General features: G+C 35.3%; 2 protein-coding genes across 12 annotated transcripts in view; one reads left to right on the forward strand and one right to left on the reverse strand.

Moving 5' to 3' along the window:
- Window positions 1-3915, reverse strand: part of LOC149541101 (linamarin synthase 1-like) — a 56961-nt gene extending 53046 nt beyond the window's left edge. The window contains exon 1 of the mRNA XM_089802787.1: window positions 3658-3915. Coding sequence (XP_089658913.1) covers window positions 3658-3915 — 258 coding nt within the window. The remainder of the gene's footprint in view (window positions 1-3657) is intronic.
- A 1571-nt stretch (window positions 3916-5486) lies between these two features.
- Window positions 5487-17619, forward strand: part of LOC149541102 (splicing factor U2af small subunit B-like) — a 53368-nt gene continuing 41235 nt past the window's right edge. For 3 of the 11 annotated variants that reach the window (XM_089802089.1, XM_089802088.1, XM_089802090.1), the window contains exons 1-4: window positions 5525-5744; window positions 6470-6844; window positions 6996-7069; window positions 7185-7266. In XM_089802089.1, coding sequence (XP_089658215.1) covers window positions 6541-6844; window positions 6996-7069; window positions 7185-7266 — 460 coding nt within the window. In that variant the 5' untranslated portion in view covers window positions 5525-5744; window positions 6470-6540. Of the gene's footprint in view, window positions 5745-6469; window positions 6845-6982; window positions 7070-7184; window positions 7267-17619 lie in introns of all 11 variants that reach the window. The other 8 variants (XM_089802099.1, XM_089802093.1, XM_089802094.1 and 5 more) reach the window with 8 other exon arrangements.

Genomic DNA, 17619 nt, shown 5'->3' on the forward strand with positions numbered 1-17619 from the left:
GCCCCTTATTCCAAACTCCTTATTTGGTGCCTTTGGAATTTAGTCTCCCTTCTTTAGTACCCTTATTGGCCAGTTTAAACAACTTGGTCAACTTTCCAATCAGATATTTTTCTTGCAATGTGCACTGTCCTTGTAGTCTTTAATTGCTTGACTAATGTTTTACTCTCGTGATGGTGTGTCCACATTCCCTTAATAAGTTCTATTATTCTTTCTTGAATGTCATGGTGATGACTAGCATGCCCTTGAAATCCCATTTGTTTCTATTTTTATACCTCCCCTTCTCCAAGGGTTATGGGTCGTGACCCATATTTTTGCTGACGGTTGGTTTGATTATGTTCCTTTATTTGTGATTTAATCAATGTTTTGGTTCATATGAAAATATGCTAGTTTTTATGTGTTTATTTATTTAATAATTTGATTGATGTTTGATTTGTAGATTTGATAAAATGTAGTTTATATTAATAATTGTCCATTTTTATTATTATTTTGTTCTTAGTATATCTAGTATATATGTTTATTTTATTTATCAAATAATCAATTGGTCATTACATGTATATCTTTTTTTTTTGTTTGATTACAAATAAGAGTATAAATTTTATATTTTACTATTAGAGGGGGATATTACAACCCATCAAGTTTTTGTTGAAATAACCACAACACATAGTATATGTACAAATATAAATAAGGATGCAATGCGTCTAGTTCCTGCCAATAGTAGTTTAGTAGTTTTGATTTGTGTTGCAGATAGTAGTTTTGAGTTTTGTTGAGTTTAATCGATAGAAGTAATATTCATGTAAAGTGTTGTTTAACAATTAAAATAAATGTTACAGATTTTGTTATAATAGGTATCAAATATTGAGGATAGATTTATTTTATGAACATTAGCTTTATTTTATGAACATATTATATAAATAATTTATTCCAAATTTAAATAAATAAATAAATTTAAAAAAAAAAAAAAAAACATAAATTAGAACTACATACTTACAAAAAAAGATGCTGAAAAATAAAATGTTAAAAATTTAAACAAAAAGTCTATAGTTACAATTTTATTTTAAAACTTTATAGTTCCAAAACATAATTGAAAAATAAACTATTATAACTGGATAAACATGTGAAAAAGTTACTCTCGCTACTGTAGCAAGAACAACCAGTCAAAGTGTCTATATTGTGTTGAATTATTTTTCATGCAATAAATAAGAAAACTTTATAGCTCAAAAAGTATTTGAATAATAAATTGTTTTAACCAGACAAAAAAATGAAAAAGTTGAAGTGCATTGAATGCTATAGTTTCCTACCATAGGCACGAACTAAAAATGTTGAATAAAACATACAACCATGTAGTAGTGTGTTGAATGTCTTTTAAATCGCTTAATTCAATAGTGTCAACACATAGTTATTAGTGTAGGCAAGATCTAATCATAATAATAAAATAATAATAAATAATCTAGGCTTCAACCGATTACCTTAAAAAAAAAAAAAAAAAAAAAAAACCACATAGTCATTAGTGTAGCATACCCATATGTTCTGAATATAAACTAATGTAACTAATTTCCTTTAAAGAGAGAATATTGTTGGGAAATAAAAAGAGAAAATTTCCTATGAAAAAATGCTAATTAGATAATTAAGATGACAATAGATAGTATTAGATAGACCCTAGTATTTATTTACAATCTTGACTTGATTCACTTGCTAGGAAGGTCAAAGGAAAGAAATACAAGTTTAATTTTGATACCAGAGATTTGGCCAAAATAAAGCTATCTATAGAGGCTGAAAAAAGACTAGAAAATTATATTTTTTAGCTCAATTTTGCCATTTCAAAGTTTTGATCCAGTAGGAATCGTTGATTTTCATATGCAATAGTATTATGTCGGATAACCCAAAATTCTTCTCACGACCATTTCCTTCTATAATTGCCCTTTTCCTGGGTGAAGTCATTATTTTCTATATGTTATTATTATGTCCTTGCAATAAAGAAGAACATTGAAACAACCTTTGATGTCGGTAGCACCATCTTTTATTTTTTAGGAAAAAATTGTACTTATAATATAGAAATTAAACAAATATGGAACTACACCGCTGTCGTAGCATTGAATCTATAATCCTTTCTCTTACTTGCCCAATCTAACATTTGATCAAATTCCCATTAAAATATCTACACTCTTACAACACAAGAGTCCATCGTATTACCAAATGAAAAATCCCCTGCAACATGTTTGTTGATTTTTCCCTATTTGAACATGAAGTGATAGTGTGGTGGAGTAAATAATTAATATAGAAATCTACAACTTTTTATCAATGGGCACTTAGACTAAGAACGAGTCTACGAAAAACACCAAAAAATACCAACATAAGCATCAAAGAAGATTCTAAGTTTGGGTGCACACTTGACTCACCACTTTGGGAGTAGGGATGGAGGTCTCTAAACCACTCAATAATTTTGGAAGTAGTTTATTTTTGAGCGCATGTGGACTGAATCAACAAATGGTAATGCATGAGAAAAATGATCTAATACTAATTCTAGCTTCTCCAACGACTCGATTTTATCTCCGTATTCTCTTAGTATCGCTCTAGGTGCTAAAATGATCTAATACTAATTCCAGCGTCTCTGACGACTCAATTTTATCTCCATATTCTCTTAGTATCACTCTAGGAGTTATCTGCAAAACCTTTGCCATATTCAAAAAAATCTTGATTAAATTTATAAACTTTCATCTCAACAAGATTTCAACGAAAGTACTAGGTTTTGAAAAAATACCTGCATATCAAGAAGACCTAAACCATACTTTTATGACTCTTATTTTATTGCTAAAAATCCTTGCAAGCATACACAAATCCTGCAACGACACCTGATCTTGATGCATATAATTCTTACCAATGTTACTTTAGAGCTTTCTCAAAATTTCACACAAACAAAGGCAATGCTCTTAACAAAATATCAATTCCTGATTATCTTTGTTAATATTTCATTTCTTTATCCTCCAATTTTTTTGACACAAAATTAATGATTCTGACGCATAATTTCTTTGATTTTTTAATTTAGAAAAAATGAATTAACCCCTAACAAATTTATCTTTGTCTAATAAAAACTAGTAATTAGTTTTTTATTAATAATTTTAAAAACAAATCCTCACCAACTTTAGGTTGTTACATATTAATTTTCATAGAGAAATTAAATGGGAGGGACTAACCTTAGAACTCGAATTTAGACTCTTCTAGGAAAGAGAGAAAAAGCAAAAAGATTAAAATAAACACATACCCCTACCCTCAAAAGACAAAAAGGGCTCTTTCATCCATCTCTACCTAGTCTTCTCGAAGATGGAAGGTGTTCTATATCGGACAAGTGCCCTAAGGGCCCGTTTGGTTGCTGGAATATGATTTCAGAATTAGCATTCAGAATCCTTGATTTGGGATTCTGGAACTTGAAATCTAGGTTTCAATTTTGGGAATCCGATTTGGACCCGTTTGGTTCACCAAGAATTCAATATGAGAATACACATTTGCTCTGTTTGGTCGCACATGAATTGGAGTTGGAATAAACAAGTTTTTATACAGATATTTGCCCTCTTTTCTATGTGGGGGTTTTTGTAGATGATATATATATATATATATATATATATATCACCCCTTTGTGGGGGGGTTTAATAGAACTTTCACCTGTGGCACCCATCTCACAATTAGCCCTCTATCCCTGATCCGTTCTGAAAACTCTTGCAACAAAATACCAGACTCATCTTGTGCATTGTCCTTTCGCAAAACCCACAGAAAAGGGCTCCAACTGTTTTCTAACCCTAGCACAATTTCTTCGAGCTGTTGCTTCGATTTGATAGTGGTGCTGCCGAAGGAAATGCAAATCACAGAACCCGATTGGTGTGCATCCAGCCATTGAAGACAACTCTCGTCCTCTGCAAACATACTGGTGGATTTTACCCTTGTGATATATATATATATATATATATATATATATATATATATATATATATATATATATATATATATATATATATATATATATATAACAACAAATATCAACTTGAGCAAGAAACGAAATGGCTTCTGGCGGATATCAAAACTCATTTGTTTCAATAAATATCGTATGCCCATTTTATAAAGAATGGAATTAAAACAGGTTTATCGCTAATTCCAACTATTTGGATGGAAAATGAAATTCACAAAATGCAGTATAAATGAGGATATGAAATTCCATTTTTATCAAATTCTAATTCGTGCTTTGCACACCCAAATAGTAGATTGGGAATTTTTTAGAATATGAAATCCTAATTTCGCCTCAAATCCAGGATCCAAACGGGCCCTAAGGGCCCGTTTGGTTGCTGGAATATAAATTAAGCATTGGCATTCGGAATGTTGGCTTTGGGATTCTGGAACTTGGAATTCAGATTATGATTAGGGAATCCAATTTAGGACTGTTTGGTTGACCAAGAATTCATTGCGAGAAAACAGATTTCCTCCATTTGGTTGCACATTGTGGAATTGGAATACTAGCCAAAATAACATGCAAAATATTATCATCTAGCTGTAGCATTATCATCATGCAAAAAAATTCAATACTTATTTGCTTTGTTGAAGTCCAAACATTTTTAACAAGTATAAAAAGATTAAGTCATGTTGAAAGTAAACATTATCATAATAGATGAGGATGAGATTGTACTAATGGATACAAAAACTTTTATGACTCTTGCTCTATAAAAAAAATACCATTGATTATAATTCACATAATTACTGATATGAAATATGTATATTGTTCAAGTCTCGTTGAATGAATCCGAATCACAAGAACTGATGAAATAAGAGTCAGAAACATCCCATTATATATATATATATATTTGTGGAGATCCAATAAAAAATTTGATCATCACAATATTCAAACTCACAGGTGCGAAGTCTAAATTTTTATATTAATTTTTTACGAAATCTTACTTCGAAACATTTTTACGTCAGAAAAAAATCAATAGAGTAGATTGTTTTTGTCCTGCATACAATTCATTTAATTGAGAAACAATGTATGTGAAAAAGTTATTTCACCAAACTTTTTTGCAGTAACTACTGAGGCAGACCAGGTGGAAAAAGCCTGATAAATTACTCAACAGTGGCAAATATATGAGCAAGTAATAGCAAATTTTTTTCCCCCATTTAAAAAAATTAAATTTCAAAAATTAGTGCAAAAAAAGTGCCCCCAAATGGGCATCCGGAAGTCAAACCCAATCAAATTTTACTTTAGTTGAAATCCTCATTTTCAAAAAATGGGAATTAAAACGGGAATTCCAAATAACAAGTATTTGAAAGAATTTGGAATCTTTGTTTTGAAGGTCAAATGGGGATACTAAATTCCACTTTTTTTCAATTCCAATTCCAATTGTGCGGACCCAAACAATGAATTAGAAATTTTTTAAAATTCCGAATGCCAATTCCATTCTAATTCCAACTACCAAACGGTCCCTAAGTTCTGTTCTACTTTGGACAAACACAACGGTTTTAAGGCCTCCGCCCAAACTATAGGTATTACATCGGTCGTTCGATCAAGCTTTTAATATTAAACAAGCCAGACCCAATTTCGCGACCCAATTTCGCGACAGAATATAGTAATAATAATAATAAGCATACAGAATAAAATTGCAGATCAAAATTACCGAGGGTTTCCGCAAGGTTTCGAATCGGAAGATCTTTTACGCTTTTCATTGCAGTAGCCGATTGCCGGATAGATGTGAATTTTCTTAAGCTTGCAGGTGAGTTTTTCATCGGCTTTTGTAGTGTTTATTCAGTAGGGCTATTTGAGGTCACGTTTGATAATCTTCACCTTTGTTATTTCATGATAACCTCTTACAAATACGTATGGTTCTGATAGTATCGCAGTAGAAAACCTGCAACTGTTTGTGATCTTCTGTAATTGCTCTTCTGTTTCCCAAGCCTTGCCTGACTTTTTCAGAAAGTGCCATTTTTTATCCTTGTATTTTTTTACTAAGTGTTGTATTGTTTTTAAGTTTCCATAGTTTAGCCGGAGATTTTTTTGTTGCAATATTGGTTAACCATATTCCATGCGCACTTTTCTAATTCAACGTATATTTTCAACAAGTCTGTTTTGTCTATGTTTACTGGAACTTGTTGAATGCCACATGGACCAAACTATGGCATTTATTGTTGGAAATTCCTCCATTACCAGTGCATTTTGTTGCATTCTCTTTTGTTGAAAATTAGATAATCCTTTAGATGTTTCCATTAGTGAAGTGTGCTATATTTTGCAAAGTTAGTTGATTTTGCATGCTGTTTAACTTATTGACTAACGTTTCCTAATCTATGGAATGTTTGTGAGTAATACATAATTAGTTTACAGAATTCTAATATTAGAGCATGGAATTAATTAATTTCACACAGGCTTGACTTCTCCTTTCTTTTATATGTTTAAATTTTTTTCCATTCTTGCATTCATCAATCACGTTCTTTTTCTTCACAGGTTGCTGGTATTTTGAAAACACAGGTGTAACTGATTCCATGCTATTTTCTTCTCTGTAGTGAGTTGAATCTATGGCAGAACATTTAGCTTCAATATTTGGTACTGAGAAAGATAGGGTAAATTGCCCATTCTATTTTAAAATCGGGGCTTGTAGGCATGGGGATCGATGCTCACGTTTGCATACAAGGCCTAACATTAGTCCGACTCTTCTTCTTTCTAACATGTATCAGAGGCCAGATATGGTGACCCCAGGCATGGATCCACAGGGTCATGCAATGGATCCTCGACATATTCAGGAACATTTTGAGGTAGTGCAGTACAATAATCCAACAGTATCTTCACTTATTGTTGAAATGGGTGTAGAAGCATTCTGGGGTGAACTTTTCCTGTCCGCTATCTGAAACTTGAAATCTCCATGTAGCTTTGATTTCTATACCGTGTTATTTGTTTTGTTTTCTGACACATAGGAGTAGAATTGACTTTTGTGGATGTATTTGTAATAATTCCTTTCAGTATTTCTATGAAGATTTATTTGAGGAGCTCAGCAAGTATGGTGAGATTGAAAGCCTTAATGTTTGTGACAACTTAGCAGATCATATGGTAATGCCTATTGTCGTTCTTTTGACGTAGCTTTTAAGAACATTTTAATTTTTCATGGGAATTAGATGTTTAATTTATAGTATATACAATTCTTAACATCTAATCGTTTTCCCAGGTTGGTAATGTATATGTGCAGTTCAGGGAGGAGGAACATGCTGCTGCAGCTCTGAGAGGATTGACTGGCAGATTTTATGCAGGTTAACTGTTAGTTTTGTTTGTATTGAGTGCAATACTAAATTTGCAGTTTATCATTTAATATTATGTCTAGTAATGTCTATTATACTTTATTAATATAATAATTTAAAATTTTACTGTTTGTGCAATTCAACTGATGCATTAAATCAGATTATTAACCATATTGAGATTTGAAACCACACCAATCTGATATACACAGTAAATATAGAAATTGGGAAAAGGGTTTAGAAGGACATGTTTGATTAAGAATTTTAAGCTGGAAGTGAACTCAAGTGGCAAGAGAGAGTTTTGCAAACTTGGAGCGAGAATTGAATGCTTCTGCAACTGGCGCACTGCTACCTGCACAGGAAAAGGCACGTGTCTGTCCAGATGTTGTGTTGAGGTTCACATCAGATTTCAAACTTTCTGGAAATGATTACCAAAATTCCTGATCCCGACTCCACTTGTAGGATATGACTGTCATGCTCTAGATCAAAGTTGTAGCCAGTTGAAGGCAGGGACAGGAAATTGTGCCTGCTGTATGGGAAAATGCTTCTGTGAGCTCTCCATTTAGTTTCTTCTAGCCTCAACAATAGTGTGCCGGAAGGTTTGGAGTGTGTTACCTCATTGGAGGAGTAAATGGTGGTATATCTAGAAAAACAAGTGCCTAGAATACAAACCCTAGTAACTCTTATTATCCTTTAGTGGTTTGTATATGACGACGGAATGGAAATAATGAAGAGTAAAGGATGTGGAGAAAAGCAAGAGTAGGAATAAAAGAAGGCTTAAAATCTGCAACATGAGGTGATAGTAAAAGGATTTTGGCCATGGCATTGACAGTATTGGGAGATTAGATAGATTGTTACAAGAGAGGAAATAGGAGGGCTGTTGAAGATAGAGATGGGGAGAGAAGGATTCAAAGAGGTCTATGGCTTTGTGGTACAATGGTGGCTTTCAATATTTGGTATTCAGACTTTTAACTTTGTTACCCTGTATATAATCAAAATCTCCTTTGTACTTCAGAGCTTGAGTTAAAATATAATAAGTGTGTGAGAGCCAAGGGTGCAAAACCTTCTGAATCCTAACAACCAGATGACCATTGAAAGTGTAAAAAGTTTTATGGGTAAAATGAATGTCAGAGCTAAAACTGAAAATTTGAATGTGCACATGAGTATCCAGCAGCAGGTGTGTTGAACTTCAGATACAAGTGTTGGGGGTGCTGGTGCTTGGACATGATTGTAGGGAAAAGGAATGCTAGTAAAGTGGCAGGTTCAGCTGTAGAAAAAAATCCAAAGATGACCGAGGATGAGTTTTTGAGGTTGTTTGTCAAGTATTTGCACACCAATGATTAGTAGAAAGGCCAGATAATGTGTTGAATAATACCTAATAATGGCTAGAGAGATGGACACCAAATGAGTGAAGGTAAATGTTTGAATGATACCTCACACATTGAATCACCTTAAATGGTCACATATGGTTCAAATTAGGAGTTTGCAGATTTCAACCCTACAGGTCTTTGGCATCTTTAATGGTTATATAAGTTTCAAATTAGGGGCATACAAGTTTTGAAAAGGTTGGCTACTGTATGTGGGATGATAATTATAAATTCTTAGTTTTCTATGATGGAAAACCATTTTTTATGGAGGATTGTGGGGCGATGTCTTGTAGGTCTGATTACAGTCCTCTGTCTAATATTCAATATATTGTAGTATGTTACGTTTTATGCTACCATTGATATGAATATTTTTGTCTTGCAAAAATAGGTACAAGTACACAAATTGAATAAAACAAGACTGATCTGATGCTACTAGTAGTGAATCTGCAACTCTAGCTAGCAGATTTAGAAAAGTTGATTGTACTTGCAAATTTAAAGCACAATAGAGGAAAAATCTCAGGAAAGGATGAAGAAATCACATTTGCTTGGTCTTATTAAGAAGGAATTTGATAAAATGATATGGCATAAATCTCTATTCATAACAAGTTAGTAGCATCTTGTACAATCTTTGTATATCATGGCAGCAAAAGTCTTTTGGGGAAAGATAGCAAATTGGAAGTATAAAAAATTTCATAAAGACGGGGAAAAAGGATAAAATATTTAAAAAATTGGCAAAAAGAGAAAATACTTATATCAGTCATAGAGAGTACATGAAAGTTTGAGTTTAGCCAATCAGTTGTGAAACATAGATTTTGTCATTTAAAATTCCTATTACTGATTGCATTGCTCTGCATAATGCATACTACAGTGTATAAACAATGAATGTTGAGAGGTGTAGGTATAGCTGCAGCAAGGACAGGGATGTAAATGGGTGGCAAATAAAGTTCATGTTAAGGTGATGAATTGTGGAATAACTCCAATTTTGTGATTTTTTTTTGAATATGACTTGTGACACATGGTTGCTAGTGATGAACAATTGAATTTCTTGTGCCTTGCATAGACATCCTGTCTAAAACAGGACCCTTTTTTCTCCCTCATCTTTTGCTTTTTTTGGTGGATCACTTTTTTTTTTGGCTTGTGTTGTGCCTTGCAGACACACCCCATTGAAAATTGCCCCTCCCCCTTGTCTCTTGTGTTTTTCGGCGTGTTGCTTTTCTTTTGGCTTGTCACCTCTAGTTTTTTCCCGTAGGGGTTTTAGAGAGTTTTCCCGCCTTTGAAGTATTTTGGCCTAGGATGGTTTAAGTCATTTCAAAATGAAGGGTCCCAAAAATCAATAAATCAAAAAAGGGAATCTCAAAAGTAATTTCATTTTTAGAGGGTTTGAATTCAAGGGAATTTCTTTTTTTTGAGGATTGCTTGGTTTTGTGGGAGACCTCACACCCATAACTTAATGAAAGTTTTTGATAACTTGCTCTTGAAGTTTTAATGAAAGAAATGAAATTAGGAAAAGGAGAATCAAAGAAAGAATTTTTTGGGAAAATACGAAGTTGCTAGAATCTCTGAAAATCCAAAGTTGTCAAAAATTCTTCCCAACTTCCCTAAAGTCTTGACAATGCTTGGCTTGGTTGAATCTTCCAGAAAAGGCTTCTTAAAAATGTCAAAGTAATGTGGGTGAAGGAGATACTTAGTCAGGTCTTCAATCACAAAATTAATTTCATGCAAATGTTTTGAATGCTAGAGTAATCACAAATTCTTGAGGATGAGTGACTTCATGAGGGCAAATGATTGAACATTTTTTTATTACGAAGTAATTGGTAAAATACTTGCTTGTTATTAACAGAAATTGAGGTCAATAAATACAAAATAATAAAGTGATGTTTCCTTATGAAATGATCGTAAAGAATAGAAATATAATATTCTAGCTAAAAGAAAGCTAACATATAACTACAAACTAACTAATATTAGAAACATTCTAATATTTGCAATAGATTACATATAGATAACTATTAGCGAACAATAGAAGCTTATCTATTATCGTAATACCCTGCCTTAATGGTTAATCTATCCACAACACAAAGCTGTCCTCAGAATTTAACAAACTTATCAAGACCAAGAGGCTTGGTGAGAATGTCTATAGTTTGATCTGTGGTAGGAATATACTACAAGCCTATTGTCTTGTCTCCAACCAACTGTCATATATAGTAATAATGAACATCCACATGCTTGGTTCGTTCATGGAAGATTGGATTTCGTGCTAACTTGATAATGCTTTCGTTATCAACAAACTAAGTGGTCAGTGTTGCTAGTGACATTTGCATATCCCAAAGCATCCGACGAAGCCAAACTTCACAACTTGCCTTGCTTGTCCCTCTATATTCAACCTTTGTAGAGGAGAGAGAAATTGCTTGTTGCTTCTTACTGGTCCATGTGACGACACTGGATCCCAAGCTGAACACATATCCAAAAGTTGACTTTTTATCGTCAACAGAGCCTGCCCAATTTGAATCTGTGAACCCACAGTCTAGGATTAGAGCTTTGAGAGTAAAGAACTCCAAAATTTGTAGTGCCCTTCACATAACAAAGCACACGCTTTGCTGCCATTGAATGATTAGCTTTAGAGGCTGTCATAAAGTGTGAGATGTAGCTGATTGCAAAGTTGATATCAGGCCTAGTAGCAGAGAGGTAGATGAGGCTGCCTACTAGTTGCCCGTATGTAGTGCCATCAATGGGAGGAGAATCAGACTTGGTAGATAACTTGAGAGCTTTCTCTATGGGTGTAGATGCAGGCTTGCAATCCTGCATACAAAATTTGTCTAATAGAGCCTTGACATATTTGGATTGAGAGATGAATATACTAGAAGATTGTTGCCAAACCTCAACACCTAGGCAATAATACATGAGCCCAAGGTTAGTCATATCAAAAGACTCGCATAAATTTTGTTTGATTCCTTGAATGGAAGATGTCGAATTGCCAGTGATGATCAAAGCATCCATGTAAATAACCAGAAGGATGATGTCACTGTCAGTAGTCTTGATGTACAAATTTGAGTCTAAAGAACTCCTTTGGAAGCCTTGATCACTGAGATACGTATCAATTTTCATGTACCAAGCCATAGAGAGCTTTCCCTAATTTGAGAACCTGATGTTCTTTACTGATAACCTGGAAACTAGGAGGTTGCATCATGTAGACCTCTTCGTAGAGATCACCATTTACGAAAGTATTCTTGATGTCCATTTGATGGACCTTCGAACCAAACTGTGTTGTCATGGCTAGGACTAATCTGATTGTGCTCATCTTTGTAGTACGAGCAAATGTCTCCTCATAATCAATGCCCTGATGCTGAAAAAGACCGTTTACAACTAAATAAGCTTTGTACTTATCCAAAGCACCATCAGATTTGTATTTGATTTTGTAAACCCATTTGCAGCCAATGGGTTTCTTCCCTGGTGGAAGATTAGAAAGAATCTAGGTGTTATTCTTCAACAAACTTTGGTGTTTAGATGTCATGGTTTGTCCTTGTAAGAATTTGGTATAGCTTTGATACCATGTAAGAATTTTCCTTAGGGCAAAATGATGCCAAGATCACGAAGCTCAAGAACAAAGCACAATATGGACCAAATGATGTATGATCATAAGAACAATATGAGAATGAATAATGTACATACACACTAGGAGTGCCTGAATATAAAGGCCTCTAGAATGCTTCTAGAATGACTAGGAGTTGGCAATATAATATGCCTCACAACTAAGCACGTCAACCAAGAGTAGATTATCCTCCATTGAGCATAGGAGTTAGTGCGATGATGAGAGGATAAGTCTACATAGGTGTGTTATGTAAAATTATGTTGTAGACACCATGTTCTTAATTAGAGTGCGAACAACTGTGTTGTCTACATGACAATTCAGTTAATTATGCAAACTCCAGTGTTGTAGACACCATGTGCTAAATTAGAGTTGCTAACTCATCTGTTGTCAACATGACAACTCATATGAGTACGCATACTCCTAGGTGTCTAACCTAATAAATAATAAAATAATGCATTTATCCTAATTAAACTTAAGTGTAAGTAACAATTATTTACACTAACACCCCCCCTTAATTGCACCTCAGGGGAATGCACTTAAGTTCACAAAAGCTATGATGAAATGCATAATGGGTCCCGACTACTAGGCCATGTTAGGTACCCAAGTACAAATGCAATGTTGTATATACAATACAATGAAATGCAATCTCTCTGAAAATGGAGAAAGAGGGAAAACCTCATGGGAAAAACCCTCCTCCAAAAAGAGAGATGAGTACAATAAGAAGAGAAGAGTCATGTGACCTTCCCTGGTGAAAAATCCCTCACCCCCAAGAGATCTTGCAAATGAAGATACTTGACCTTCGTGAAGGGCTTGGTGAAGATGTCGACTATCTTCTGCTCTGTAGGACAATACTGCAATGCAATGACCTTCTCATAAATCAGCTCTCTGATGTAGTGCATATGAACCTCAATGTGTTTGGTGCGTTGATGTTGCACTGGATGTTTTGAGATTTCAATGACACTCTAATTATCACAATGGATGACTGTGGGTCTAGGGAGATCAAAACCAAACTCCTTCAAAATCTGTTGCAACCAAATAGCTTCTGTCGCCGCAGTCACAACTCCTTGATACTCAGCCTTAGTCGATGAAAGAGCAATAGTGTTTTGCTTTTTACTCTGCCAACAAATGGGGCCGGAACCAAGATGAAACATATTTCTTGAAGTAGACTTGCGAGAATCAAGATCCCTTGCATAGTCTGAGTCTGTATATCCCACTAATTGTAGTCTAGTACAGCTACATAACATATCCCATATGTATTTGGACCCTGGATATAGTGCAAGATTTGTTTGGCTGCCTTCCAGTGAAGTTCATGTGGCTCTTGCTTGAAGAGAGAAACCATGCCAACTATAAATGAGATGTCAGGGTGTGTATGTGTCAAGTAGATGAGGCTTCCAACCGTCTATACAAAGTTGCATCAACAAGTGGAGTGGTATACTTTGCTTCTAACTTAACACCTGAAAGAAAGGGAGTAGGTGCAGCCTTGCAGTCACTCATGTGAAACCGAGCAAGTAGATCAAGAGCATACTTGGGTTGTGATAATGTGATCCTTGATGAAGATTGATGTATCTCGATACCAAGGAAGTAATGAAGTAGACTCAAGTCTGTCATCAAAAACCTGTCCTACAAAGTAGCCTTGACACTGTCAATAATGGATGTTGTGCTCCTTGTAATGATTAAGTCATCAACATAAAGCAAAAGTAGCAAATGAGAATCATCCCTCTGAAGAATGTAGACAGTTGGATCAGAATTACATCTGCTGAACCCTGCTGAGAAAAGGAAAGAATCCATCTTGGCATACCAAGCTCTGGGAGCTTGTTCAAGTCCATAGATAGACTTTTTCAACTTGCAAACCAAGGAAGAATCCTGAATGAATCCCTGTGGCTGCTCCATATAAATTTCCTTACGAAGATCACCATTCAAGAATGCGCTTTTCACATCCATATGATGAACAACCCATCTCTGAGCTGTTGCTATAGCTAGTGTCAAACGAATGGAGTTCATTTTTGCAACTGGTGCAAAGGTCTTAGTGTAGTCAATGCCAGGTACCTGAGAGAAACCTTTTTCAACAAGTCTAGCCTTATGTTTATTCGCACTTCCATCCGTTGCAAACTTGGTCCGATAGATCCACTTACACCAAACCAATTTCTTCCCTTAGGAAGAGAGACTAAGTCCCATGTATCATTTCTCATAAGAGAATTATATTCTTCCTCCATTGCTCTATCCCATTGTGAAATACCTAATGCTTCTTTGAATGATTGTGGATCGGAAGCAACTGCAATATAAGCATGTGGGAGTGAGTTATGTTGTGATCTTGTCCTCCTAGTATTTGAAGGATTCCCTGCCAATGGTACTACGGCATCCCATGTTAGTTGAGCCCATTTAGGTCTAGTGGAAGATGTAGTAGGTATATCCTCAACCTCTGCTGGCTGATGCCTTTGTTTGGGTCGTGGACGAACATCTTCCAAGTCACTGTCATCACTGTCACTCTCTTCAATAAAGGAGGAAGGAGGAGTTGAAGTAAAGCTTGGACAACTTTCTTCAAAGTGTACGCTCCTCTCATAGAATATGTCATGTGTCTCTGGATCCATCAACTTGTAGGCTTTATGTGAGGCTACATATCGAACAAAGATGCAAGGTTTGCTTTGAGCTTCCAATGCCTTGCGTTTCTGTGGAGGTATTCGTGCCCATGTTGGACAACCAAAGACTCTAAAGTGCTTAACAGAAGGTTTCCTGACATTCCAAGCTTCAAAAGGAGTGATACCATCTAACACTATATGAGGACTCCTATTTTGGATATAGTTAGCACAATTCATTGCTTTAGGCCAAAAAATTTGATCATGAGACTTATGTAGTAGCATGCAAGTGGTCATCTCCTTGAGGGTTCTGTTCTTCCTTTCAGCAACACCATTTTGCTGTGGTGTGTATGACACTGAATGTTGAAGGCCAATTCCCTCTTGAGTATAAAAGTCTATTAGTCTTGAGTTCACATACTCTCCCCCATTATCTGTTCGAAGAACTTTGATGGCTTTTACTGATTGCTTTTCTACTTGAGCCTTGAAGCTGAGAAATCTTTCAAACACTTCACTCTTATGAGCCATAAAGAATACCCAAGTAAAGCGAGAGTAGTCATCAATGAAGGTGAGTGCATAGCGAGACTTGCCAAATGATGGCACTAGAAATGGGCCTGCCACATCACTATGAACCAATTCAAGAACACTTTGTGCTCTCCAAGACTTCCCTTTGTCAAACATTTTTTTTGGATGTTTCCCAAGTGAGCAACCTGAACAAACACCTTTTGAAAACTGGACTTGAGGTAGACCATGAACCATTTTCTTGCTGCTAAGCTGTTGAAGATACCTGTAGTTGAGATGTCCAAATATCTCATGCCACAATTTGCTTTTTGTATTTGAATGCATTATCAAGGCTTGTGCATTAGATTTAGGCACAAAGGAAGAAAAAGTGTAAAGCCTTGAATCATGATTGGCTTCACCTATTGCAACCATAGAATCATCCTTAATGCTTTTCACTATCACTGAATCTGGAAGAAATTCAACCTTATTTTCACCTCCATAGTGAGTCATTTGGTAGACTGAAAGAAGGTTGGAGGTAGGATTAGGAACATATGGAACATCCTCCTCAAACACTTTACCATATAGGTTTTTGAGGGCATCCCAAGTTTCCTTGGATGTATTATACTTCATGATCTGATAGAGTATCTTTTCTTCAACCCCTAACCTAAGAATACCTAGGGCTTTCCTATCCGCTCTTTCCCAAGCATCAATTTCACATTTAGATACTTAATCACCTGTTGGTTTAAGAAAGGAACCATCTACATTTTGAGAAACTTCTTCATGCATCAATTCGCACCATTTTTTAACAAACCATGTGGCATAGTTATGTGGTGTTAATTTTGGAATCTTAAGATTTCCCATGATGCAAGAAATGAAAGATAACAACAAGAAAAGAGGAACATAACACCAAGAGACACCCCCCCCTTTTCACTTAATCAAGAAACTCGCCCCCCCCACCAAATGAAAGATTTTGGCGCTTTATACTTAGTGCGATTACAATAGCCACTTGACAATTTTGGCCTCAGTAGACTTTTGATTTTGCTGGTTACAACAACAAATATGAAGGTATATCAGACTCAACAAGATAAGACACAAGACCTCTGAAGGATCTAATTAATTACCAAGGATTTAATTAATTACAAGTGCCAATAGGCCAAAATGAGACCAAATTTTGAAAGTACTATGTCTACTCAGAATTACTCCAAATTGGTATCAGATTTGGAAGGTAGACAAAAATCATGCACTTGAAAAAAAATAGCACCTGAATATGTGTCCAGAGGAGCCCGAACGAAGCTTTTGAAATTGCAAAAATGGAGATTTGCGAGTTGCAGAAAAATTTAGGAACAAAGATCTCAAACAACCTACACCAATGTGTAGATCACGAAATTCTACTAAAAAAAAAAAAATGCTCGAAACAAGGAGTCTGTATGAGGGAGATCGCTGTTTGAAAATCACCTTTGTAATTATTTTTCCTAAATCGCCGCCATCATACCTCCAAAAATTAATTGACTCTAGATTTCACCTCAGATGTCTGATTTTGATGAAACAAAAGTCAATTTGGGGGTTTTTTGACCTTCTGAATGTGATGCCAATATTTGATTGTAGGTCTGAAAATCAGTTGCACAGATCTGAAGAGATCATACCAATTTTGCAAATCGGGCTTTCGGGTTTCGGTTCACAAAATTTTTTTGCCTCAATTTTGACTATGGCCTAGGGTAGGCAAATTTATAGTCAAAATTCACCGAATCAACACTCCGGACGCAATGGTGAGGTCCGCTTTGGCTCTAGACGCTCCCAATAGCTGCAGATACTCTGGATCTAAATCGTGGTCCTTGGAGAGATGAAGCAAAAGTAGTCTCCAATGGCTATGAAATGACGCTCCTATGGCTCTGATATCATGTAAGAATTTGGTATAGCTCTGATACCATGTAAGAATTTGCCATAGGGCAAAATGATGCCAAGATCAAGAAGCTCAAGAACAAAGCACAATATGGACCAAATGATGTATGATCATAATAACAATATGAGAATGAATAACGTACATACACACTAGGAGTGCTTGAAGATAAAGGCTTCTAGAATGCTTATAGAATGACTAGGAGTTAGCCATATGATAAGCCTCACAACTAAGCACATGTCCACTAAGAGTGGATTATCCTTTGAGCACAGGAGTTAGTGCGATGGTGAGAAGATAAGCTTACATAGGTGTGTCACATAAAATTATGTTGTAGACACCATGTGCTTAATTAGAGTGTGAACAACTGTGTTGTCTACATGACAACTCAGTTAATTATGCAAACTCTAGTGTTGTAGACACCATGTGCTAAATTAGAGTTGCTAACTC

The sequence above is a fragment of the Cupressus sempervirens genome, chromosome 9 (genome assembly GCF_028749045.1).
Source record: "Cupressus sempervirens isolate cs-2001-9-10 chromosome 9, ASM2874904v1, whole genome shotgun sequence".
NCBI classification, from domain to species: Eukaryota; Viridiplantae; Streptophyta; class Pinopsida; order Cupressales; family Cupressaceae; genus Cupressus; species Cupressus sempervirens.